Here is a 12,121-nt window from a genome sequence, read left to right on the forward strand (position 1 = left end):
ACTGCACTAGCTGTAACTGAAGTATTATTTTTTTGATTAGACAACCAACACAGTATTCATTGAAATTGTTAAAATACAAATAATTTAGACATTCTATATGTTAATTAAAGGTTGATTTATTTTTTGTCAGGGGTGCTGATTTTAGGGCGTAGATCCAAAAATATATCTGCAAATTGAATGGATTTAATGTACCATATCATGTGTAAAGCTAGACAAATATGTTTACCTATATCGGTATATGATTCAATACTTTTACAGAACCCCATGCACAAGTGCTTGCAATGTTCTCTGCACCCGTACTTTCACTAGCATAGCTGTTCTTATTACATGTGTTTATCTGAAATTGCAAATTTCATAAAAATCAGGCAAATCATACGATTCCGTGAATAGCGAATAGCTGCATCTTCATTTGCATATCATTTGCATGCAGGTAATTATGCAATATTGTTTTCGGTATTGTACTGCAGTACAAGTACCTCTATGTATGCGCACCAGTGCAAGTAATCTTTGGTACATATGTAATAATGTTCACGGTGTATAATATTACAAGAAAGTCATCATATCTAATAAAACAGTTTCCAATTCAAGTCATAATAATACTTTCAAAATACTCTATTTCCAAATTACGTTAGAAATTATACAACTGAAAATATAAAATGACTAAACTGCACATTACATTAGAGTAGATGTGGAAATGGGGACAAAAAACATTTGACAAAACAACTATTAAAGTCAGTTTGACCTCACTCAATGAAGAAAATTAGACAATGTAACACAAATTTACAGTAAAAAACTTACAAGTAATTATGCTAACAATGGCCATAATACAGAGGCAGCTAGGGCATGAAATCCAAAATCAAGACTACACACACTAACAAATATTATACAATGTATTATATCCAAAAGGTTGACATTATGCTGTAAAGAACTAGTAATGAACTGGTGATTGCATGACCGCAAACTAGCCGATGTCAATCATATAAGCTTTGCATAAGAAGAAAGTTACCGCACAGTTGCTTAAGATGCAATTTCTTTATCTGTGTGCAGGCATTTTATAAATTGTCAAACATTTCATGTCAAAAGAGCAACATTATTTTTGTGCGATAGGAATTTTATAACGTAATGCACATACATGTAATAATCTTCAAACAGAACTTCTACTACTGTTTCTTTCAGTGTTGTTCTAGTTTTAAGAATTTGTTGTTTTTTTCATTTCAAAACTGTTTTGTTTTTTGTTTTTTGTTACCAAACACACTTATAATTTTCAGGGCCATTGTTGATCAGAAATTTTGTTTTCATTAATAAATCCTTATTTCTAGGTATCTCCATAGTAATATCTGCAGCCTTTACGAAAAAGTACAAATAAACCCAAAGCAATAGAAATTTCTTATTTATTATTAGTTTTCCTAATATCGATTTTTGTCTTTATTAGAAATTCCTATACAAAGGCTAACAGACAGTTAGTCTTGACAGACAGACAGACAGACAGACAGACATGTACACACTACCAATAACAGATTGCTAAATCTACAGGCAGACAGACGGTACTTATTGCTATAGTACTCATTTTGAAAACAGACTGACACATAAACATACATGTACATGTACATGTACATGTACACACTAACATCACTTTGATTTACATCAATGGGAGCCAATCATTCAATCTTCAGCACAGATACATACACACTAACGCTTTCATTTCTATCAAAGCCAATCACCCAATCTTCAGTGCAAACAAGGGACACATCTTGAAAAAAATTTCAACTCATAATTGCCTAGAAGTTTCCCTGGACAACCTTTTTGATATGCAGTATATGAGTACACATAGAGCCAGGGTGAACACTTAACTAAATTTAACTTGGCAAGGTTTCCTAATAACTTACTGTAAATCAGGTTATCACTGTTCTATTGAAAGCCACAATTATACTTAATTGCTGGCCATGTGTCAACAAACTACTCTGCATTCAGGCACAAGAAAATCTCCAATCTATATCAGTTGAGAGCCAGCAGCCAGGCAATATACGGTAATTTCACACTTCATGCTTAGAATACAGATACTCAATGTCCTTGTTAAGATTGACATGAGAAAGTCTATCTTTGTAACTGTGTCCTTCACCACAAGTGTATACATGCTGTCGTTTTCCTAAATTGTCTGTTTGACGTTAATTGCACTCCATTTGGTTGTTAGATCCTTAGGGGGTTTGTCAAGTTGCATAATACATTTTAATCTGTTCCCAGAAATGTCATTCTAAGTTTAAACGCATTGTGCATAATATATATTTACTTTCCTTTAAATTCCAACATATTTCAATTTTCACTGCATTCCTCTAGATATCTTAAAAGTTTATACAGTTCTCTAGGTGTTTTTTTCATTTTTTGCGAGTAAGTTTCCTGCTACCAAATGTTTTTTCATATTGAGTTTTAATACTAACAACTGTCTTGACAGATATGTGAGTGAATTTTCAGTGGCTCAAAGAGATATACAAGAATATTTGAAACATGATAAGTGCATTCTGATGTAAATCGTTGACTTGTATCTTCTTCACTACATTGATCTGCTATCATTGCAGAATGATACAAAATGAATGCACCTACTTGAAACTTTCAATCTCTAGAAAAATACTTCATTTTGACTGTTTTTCACTAGGATTTTAATGTAACATTGTCTTATTGAAAGTGATAGACTCTTCATCGTACTGAACATCAATGTTTACTACAACAGCTTCTTATCTATAGGGTTGACTCATCTTTGTGCTAAGTTTGACCAGGAAGTCGCTAATTGACTTGATTGACATTTGTGCAAAGTTTGACCAGGAAGTCTCTAATACTTGAATGATCTTTGTGCAAAGTTTGACCAGAAATTCTCCTATAGGCTTACATCGTAACTCATTTTTAATTGTCTTTCTTTTAAAGTCAATTCTAATTATTACATACTTTCTCACTGATATTGAAAGTGCAAGAACTTTAGAGGCATTCTTCCCCACAGTTTGAAATTATTTAAGGACAGATCCAGACTGGATATACGTAAATATTTTTTCAGTCAACGTGTCGTAGACATTTGGAACAGTTTACCAGAAAGGGTTATTGCTAATTCATCAGTTAATCATTTTAAAGCGTGTATTGATAACACCTCAGAACAGTAAGGGGTCTTTAAAAGCCTTAATGGCTTCCTACCCCACGTAAATTCACGATAAATTCACAATTGAATAGATTGCAAGGATGGGGGCTAATTTTCACAACAGTATACAACATATAAAAATAACTTGATTTGCATAGTGATCAGCATGTAATATGCATGTCTTCAACATTGAAACATACTTTAACACATACACAGATGGACATTTGGATCAGTCATTACTCTACATGTGACAGTATAATATTGTCATTAAAAGATTGCTAAAGCTCAAGAACAGTAGAAAACCTCTGAAGCATGGCAGAAACCTGCCAAGTATGGTGGCCTGGACGACAATGATGGTGTTTGCACCATAATTTCTCTATGTGGAGAACACAGCTTTAGTTCTTATACAATAAATACCGGTAGATTATTCCCAAAACATCACATTTTAATGTGTCGTCTTGGACAATGGACATTCTATCTTTTATCATGTTTTTGACCATAAATAACATTATTACACTGTTATACATTTTTAATGGCAGAGTCTGCAGTCTCTTTCATCAAAAGAAAAAATTGCCATGGCCAACATACGGTACACTGTCGATGTCAAATGGAACAAAATGGGAAGGAAATGCTATTAACACCTTATCAAAGACACAGACAAGTGGTGATAAATCAGTCAGTGAAGACAACTTGTTTATTATAGCCAAAACACTGATGACTACAGGGCTAGACTTTGACACAGTAACAAGAACTAATAGGCAAACTAAAGCAATGTATGTCTTACCATATTACTGAATGTGAATCCATTTTCATTAGGATTGGTGGCAACCCATGCATCAGTGTATGTGACTGCATCTTCTTTCCTAGGGTTATTTAGATATAAACTTTTGTGACAGCCACCACTTGATGAAAATTGTCCATTAAGAAGTCTCTGCACAGGCTGTCCAAAGTCCTTGTATGCATTGAAGTCACCCATGATAACAGAATATGGGAATTTTCCATCTACAATGTACACATATAAGATAAGGAAGAGTGAAAATATTAATTAGTCAACAGTGTTTGGTTCTTGGGTCACTTTTATGTTAAACTTGGTATTGAACAAAAGGATAGGTGACTGCATTATTGCACATTCATGTGTTTGTTGGTAAAAAATGTATAATCATGAAAACTTGGCTACAAGAAACTGAAAAGGTTTCGCGACATACACAGTACACACACACACACACACACACACACAGTGCCACACAGGATGGGGAACAGGAAAAGTAGTGCAGTCTTTAAAGTGGCACAAACTGAGTTTATAAGCTTGTTTATTAAAGTGAATTTAAAGTACTTTGCATAAAACCTTGATTAAACTATTCTAATATAGTGTTAATTCTGATGTATGCATGCTATGACATTACAATTGTCTTCTGGCAACAGTTGATTGCAAAGTAGGATTTACTCAACATTATTTCATATGTATAATAAATTATGTGATGGGATTGTTAAATATAAGTTTTATCAGTGTTAATACCAAGTTTGAGTTCAGTCATTTGCAAATGATAATTAAGTATGCTTCATATCAGTAAGTAGAATATTTCAAGTAGCTTTTGAATATGCATACAAATTACACCCAAAAATTACAGTCCAAACATTGTGTACAATGTACGCATTTGTATACTTATAGTTTAAATGTTAAAAAAAAAAAAAACATTTTCACAAGCCAAAGCACATATTTCTGCTGGGGTAATGACGCGTGGAAAAAATAAACAGGTTTTGTATTTACAAACAGAAATAATATGATAATATTTTGATATCATTATAATGTCGCTGTGTATAATCGCACATGCTGAAAATAAAGAAAGATATGTTCATAACATAGTCAAAATAGGAGTTATCATGGTTTGTGGTATAGTCCCCCCCTCTCCCGTGAAAACTCAATTGATATGGACCACGATTAAAACAAATAAATTCCACAATATTTCATTCCTTTAGATTAAATTTCACAAATAAAACTTATAAGTATTTCAATGGATAGTTCCTAATTATGCATATTTTATTTCAATTAATTATGTGATAAATTCCATTTACATTGTGTAGGTATGTTGAATAAGAGCTTTGTACGAAACCTCTTTTACAGAGGCTGACTTCATTTCAATTCTCTTTCAGACACTGAAATTTTTGTTATGAAGATAGTACCGTACCGTAATGTCAAAATGTCAAATTTATAGAAAAACTTTTCTTAGAATGAAAGAGAGTTTGTATAGACAGCGTCAGAAATAAACTTTGAATTTGACATATTATTTTGTACCTATTTCTCTTTAACCCTTTATATTTCAATCAGTTTATGTTTAAAAGTGACATATGGCATGAATGGATGAATAAGATCTCAGTGCTTCCAACATATGGCTTAGTTTAAAATCACTTTTGTTATACAACAAACACTTTTGCATATATCAAGTGCTATCAACTTTTAAGGCCTGCATATTGTACTTAACTTAATAATCAGTCCTGTTCAATTGTACAATCTGATGAAAGTCAATGGACAAGTATGAGATAAGATAATAATAATGTTAGTTTTTTATATATGGCTTTCCCACACCATAGTTTTTATATAGCATTTTCCCACACCATAGTTTTTATATAGCATTTTCCCACACCATAGTTTTTATATAGCATTTTCCCACTTCGTGCTCAAAGCACTAAACAATTATTACCCCTGGTTCATCTTTATCGGCACAACGGCCCTTTATACTTCCTCAATTCCCTGGGGAGCATACAATCCATTGCAGCCTTTATAAATGCAGAGGATCAAAGTATTCACATCGCAGCTTCTATCCTACCAGGTCCCCAATTATACAGCTGGGTGGACTGAGGCATAGTTATGGTTCAAATCTTGCCAAAGGATTTTAGCCACTCAGAAACAAATGGCTGCAATGGAGCTCGAACCTGCAACCTGCAGATTCCAAGCCGGCCACTCAAACCATTTGCCCATCATGACTCTTCAAGATAGAGGGCAATACATCTTTGAGATAAGCACTGCCCTCTAGTGGTGGATAAATTGGTCTTTATCAGTTGAACATACCACCATAAAAACTTCAACTTATTAAAGAGCTCTTCATTGTGTCATATGAGATTTGAGTTTTTATTTTATTTTATTGATTGTCATTATTTATTGATTTTTTCCTGTGATTTTTATCTAATTTATAATGATGCACATAGCAGCAATATCTTGTGATGCACCAGAATTCGGTTTTTCAATTATCCCTTATTACGTGGTAATTCACAACTTGACCCATAACAAAAATTGTCTTTTACTCGACAACATACTTCTTTACACATTAGTCTCTACCTTGTCGAGTAGTATACAGTAGAAGTTTAAAAAAACGTGTAACTAAACGGTAGAAGAGTGCTCGTCAAGTTCAAACTACATACCTTCAATGTATTTGCCAATGTCAGCTACATTATCACACTGTTGTCTCTTATCATATGAGAGATGAACCACAGCAACATGAACTAGTCCAAACTCTGCTACTTTGACTTGTGCGTGTAGAACTTGACGTTTGTTTTTATCTGGAGATGCTGTCAGTGACAATTGTTGGCCTTCATAGTTTATGATAGGATGTCTACTCAGGATACCTAGCCCTGGAAACAAACAAAACAAAAAACAGAAAAAAAGAACTGTTAAAAATGATCTCATGGTCTGACAAACAAATAATTTACTAATTCTGAAATCACCAAAGATTTTATGGTCTGAATTTGGACACTAAAATGATTTTATAATCTAAATTTAGATGCTGCAAATCCATTCAATAGCTAACTCACAAACCAGACTGAGCATGCTCAGAATTGCAAAGGACTATGGGATTATCAGTAGTTATCGTAATATCTAATAAGGGGCAATCAATAGAATATCCCTCCTTCATTATCAGGATTACCGAGACCACATTATTTGCGGTTAGAAAGAATATGACAACATTGTTTACAACAGCACCTGAGTCATATTTATCATATTTCCCATAATGCACCATTCAGGATATTCAAGATGGTAGGTTTGCAAGTTAATGTTTATCTTCATAAACACCTTCTATCATATCCTGTAATTGACAAGTTTTAATACTGACTCACCCACTGAATATCAATGTTCATGAATATTAATGACTGACTAGCTCTCTGTTTAGGCTGGGGAGAAACCTACACATGAATAGAGACTTCAAACACAGATGCCATTTTCACTAACCTTCTATTTCCCAGCCTAGCCCTGGCATAGCTTGAGGCTCACGTTTTACATTTTGTACTTGTAGGTAAGCTTTCCATTTGTGATTGGGTAATAGTTGCTGTAAATCAGACAGCTGGTTCCGATGTAAATCAGATCGTATTTCTTGAAATCCAATCACATCAGGATTGGATTCCCTTATCTATGATAAAAAAGAACAAATGACTGTTTGGATAGAATTCTTTTAAATTTATATAAATTTTCATCAGTTATATGAATGAACTCTACACACAAAACAAATCAAGAATTCAAAATTCAAATTATTCCACTGTATACATCAGACATGCCAGCTACAAGCGAAATACAAATACACAATCTGTTGCAAATTTCACTGTACATATGTACATGTACGAAGCCCCAATCTGATTAAAATCTGATGTCGGCTAATCGTTCATTGCTATTTTACCTTACAATTATTTTTTGAATTGACCTTCGTGGTACATGTTTACGTTTTTATCCTGATCGCCTCCTCTACATCTGAAGTGGCGCCCATGCCCACGCCGTTCTGCTAAGTGAGCCACACAGCCAATCAGGTTGCATCTTACTGAAGACAGTTTATAGTTTACGCAACACAACGCAATGCAAAGCGACCGAAATTTTCACGATAAGGATGTATGTCAGGATAAAAACGTAAACATGTACCACGAAGGTCAATTCAGGCAAAATAACGAAGGGAAAATAGCAATGAACGATTAGCCGACATCTACATCAGATTTTAATCAGATTGACGAAGCCCATGCATAGTAGTATTAACAATACCCAGAAGTACAGTATAACATTTTACCATACTTCCGGCTAACATGTGTTAATTCTATGGGCTTGACATAATGTGCAAACCACGATTTGCAATGCCGGTGATGTGTTGGATAAATACTACAAAACTACACATACATGTACAGTCAATGGCTGTATGAGATTTTGCAGATATCGAGAAGGTTCATTAGAAATATATGTTTATTATAGATAGGTTAGCTAAATACCAAAAGTATAGATTACAAGCATATAATTAAATATTGATAATGTACTAGTCATGCTACAAAGAAGACCAGACTGAAAAACCGTGTTTGGAAAAATTCAGTCTCATGCTTTAAATTCTTTTATTTAAAATGTTGGTTATTATTAGGACAATGATCAAAAAGATTGGGCTGTTAGGATTGTTGGAATTTGGTACACTGATGTGTGACTGTGACTTGCAGTCCTTCGAAGAAATTAAATTTCGACGAGGGTTTTCAAACCATTCAAACATTGCATATTTTACATCACAAAGCAAAATGTCTTTGTAGAGGGTAGTCTATTACTGTAGGTAAAATCTACCCGAGTTCCTCTGGGTTGTTACCATGGTTCCCCATCAAAATTACATGAATGGTATATAGGGTACAGAAATCTACATTGACAAGTGAATTCTGTCACTGGGGTTCTCAAACCTAAACAAAAACACCAAGTTAACTTATAAGTTAAACTTAGACTATAAATTATATATTATATCTTTATTTCAGGTCATCAAACTGTCCCACAAAAAAATAGAAAAAAATTAAAGATATGCAAAAAACATCTATGCAATCAATGTTTCTAAATCTAGTGTCATGTGTTTAAACAAAAAATAAAATCACATAACTTGAGACTAGCAAAAACTTCAAATTTATTTCTAAATACACAGCAAGGTTGACTTATCGTACATTACTGTATAATTCAATACATGTACTTGTAACAATGCATGCTCTGACTTCTTGAAAAGTTAGATAAGTTCTGTGCAGGGAGTAGATTTGCCACAGTCCATTGGAAGGTTCAAAAGGTGCCGGTAACTGAAAACCATTACAGATAGCGTGTCCCTCGTGGGTACTTATACATTGAGTATTGCATTATTGGTGCCTGGAAAGCCAAGAAATGCCTGGTTCTACTTTTACGTAATCTTGTTACATATTGACAGTCTGGGAATTCAATCTTCTGAGAATTCAGATAATAGTCCTTAGGAACATGCACAGTACTCATATAGTGAATCTATGGAAAGCTCAAATTTACACCAAATTGAACTCTAAGGCTCTATAGATCCATTGTTTCCTTATACAAAAGCTGGATCTTCTAACATTTAGGCAATCCTCAGTTGGCTATTGCCAACACTACTGTTTAAATCCTATGTGTAGATTAATTTGTACAAGAGATACAGTGTTTATACAACACATTTAGCAATCTAGGGGCCAATCATTATACACATGACTTGCATCCATTAAATTTCATCCGCTTAGTGGAGAAAACACTACACTTGATGTACTTTCTAGTGCTTATTTCTACGTTCCATAAATCAATCAATGTTTAGTATTCAGGACACCACTCTGAGCTGAAATGACCATTGATATATATATGTGTGTGTGTGTGTGTGTGTGTGTGTGTGTGTGTGTGTGTGTGTGTGTGAGTGTGTGTGTGTGTGTGTGTGTGTGTGTGTGTGTGTGTGTATGTCTGTATTAGCAATCTGCTAGGTTAAAAGTCTGAATATTTAGATAATGACTTTGTTTTATAATATTTTTTAACTACTAATTAAAAATAATCAATTACTGTGAACTTTACATAATTCTTAAACAGTTTTAACAGTTTTATTTTTCAAATAGTGCATTTTTGTTGTCTTGTATGCCTGTTTTTGTTGTTCCAATCAGTTGTACAGTGTATTGAGATTATTTTTAATATAATGAGCTTTATAAGAATTAAACATTATTATGATTATGATTATTCTGGCACTACATGTAAACTAAATTCTAGAACACAAGTTATTTGTGAGCTAAAATAAATAGAATCACTTTTACTGATAAATTCAATGCAACTACATACAACTACATTTACTAATTATTAATATTTACATGTAGTGTTGGAATATTGGTAAATCACAGAACTGTGATATACCTTTTTTTAAGTCAAAAACTGTTTTAGCAGACAAAATAATGTGAAAAATTAACAAAAATAGAGAATCTAGCAATTTTAAAAGTAAATAAAGAGAGTTCAATATCAACCATAAATTTACATAATGAGTTAAATAAATTTACATTCTTGTTCTGTTAGAAGGGAAAAGTCAATATTTTTGTGTGTTATTTATCTGGAATCAAATATTTCAGAGTTCTTTTAGTTATTAAAGTCTTTAAATGTAAGTGAAATTTTGTGCTCCTGTAGCAAATTTGGTGTTCGCAAAACACAAACTATTTTTGCAATTGCCTGCCTAATATTGATAATTCTTATCGAGCAATTGTTATAAATTGATGAACAATGGAATCAGGATTATTATCAGTGATGATTCACCGCTGGTAATCTGTCTACCACAAGAGGGCGCTGGCAAACCTGATACTCAGTAGTCTAGTAATACCTGTATACTTATTTAGCTATGAAGACACAGCAAAGATTTAAAGATAAGAATTTGGGAAATTTTGGAGCTTTGGGAAATTGCACAGTAACTACAGTGAACTGAAATTCTGAAGAATTAAAAGAAGTATTCTATAAAATGCTAAATGTCTTTGGTTTTCAGTTTTCTTTGCTGGATCACTGGGGAACCCGGGCAAAGGGACCACAGTATGGGGAACTCACTGACAGGTAAATTTTACCAATTTAATGCTGTCCTTGTAAGGGACGATCGCACAATGTCACACAAGCTCAATAAGTGAACTTCATTCATTTGGGTGAGGGGGTCTGATGTCAATGCGATTGCTGAACTTCATTTTCGCACTTCTAGCCAAATTTCAACAAAAAATTTTCACTGATAACAGATTTTGTATTATTACTGAGATGTTGATATGTTGATAAAAATTTACTTCTAATGTGAAGTATGGTGCTGGGTTTCTGGTAGTATTGTTTACAATGATGTTTTTACATTACATCGATCATTTTGGTGTGACCGCTACCGTTTTCATCATGGTTTACATTATATATAAATATCGCACTTGTGAGTGTTCGTTAAGGGGGAGGGGGAGGAGGTTTTGAAATAAACGAACAGTGTTCATTTGTTGAGCTTGTGTGGCATTGTGTGATCGTCCCTAAGTTAAGCTTTATACATGTACAGGTGTCATGTTATTATATTCATGAGTCAATATGGGTTCACCTAAAAAATCAAGCAAAGCAGACCTACCATTTGTGCAATTCTGTATTTCCTTACATCCCAATTGAACATAACATTCCATAAATTGTAGGTGGATACAGTTACTGTGATATGGTCTCCTGAAGACTGAAACAGAGGTCTGCTGACACCAACTACTGACAACGACAACACCACCACAATATGAGACCACCACCACCAAACCATTACACTTCAACTGTATAGCTATCTATGTATCTGACATCGTCATCCTTTCTGCATCATTCTTATATCATCATGGGATTTTCTTTGAAATAAAACCTAGATGAAGATGGAAGGAAGACTCATAATCATCAAGAAATTAATAGCATTTGCTCATTTAATTTACATGCTTGTAATAATCATTCAAAGTTGTATCTTAATATCGTATTATTTATTATGTTTTTTTGTTCAACTTAATAAACCCAGAAAGATGTTAAAATAGATAATACATATAAAGTGATTCATTCAACTTAAAGGAAACACCACTCCAGGAAATAAAAGTATCTTCATAAACTTTGGGTTGTGAAGAGTCATGTCATGATTTTAAATCGCTAATACTAATAGTAACATTATACGTCATTTAAGACATGCATATGCAAAAAGTAGAAAATAAATATTGACCACTCCCTAGTAATATCATATTTATGTTCTA

General features: G+C 33.4%; 1 protein-coding gene across 1 annotated transcript in view; it reads right to left on the reverse strand.

Moving 5' to 3' along the window:
- LOC144440131 (uncharacterized) overlaps positions 1–12,121 on the reverse strand; it is a 54,331-nt gene that overhangs the window by 38,937 nt on the left and 3,273 nt on the right. Inside the window, exons 2-5 of the mRNA XM_078129400.1 lie at positions 11,482–11,748; positions 7,344–7,521; positions 6,539–6,748; positions 3,906–4,123 (exon numbers count right to left, since the gene is read on the reverse strand). Of these exons, the coding sequence (XP_077985526.1) occupies positions 3,906–4,123; positions 6,539–6,748; positions 7,344–7,521; positions 11,482–11,655 (780 nt within the window). The 5' untranslated portion in view covers positions 11,656–11,748. The remainder of the gene's footprint in view (positions 1–3,905; positions 4,124–6,538; positions 6,749–7,343; positions 7,522–11,481; positions 11,749–12,121) is intronic.

This window comes from Glandiceps talaboti, chromosome 1 (genome assembly GCF_964340395.1).
Source record: "Glandiceps talaboti chromosome 1, keGlaTala1.1, whole genome shotgun sequence".
NCBI classification, from domain to species: Eukaryota; Metazoa; Hemichordata; class Enteropneusta; family Spengelidae; genus Glandiceps; species Glandiceps talaboti.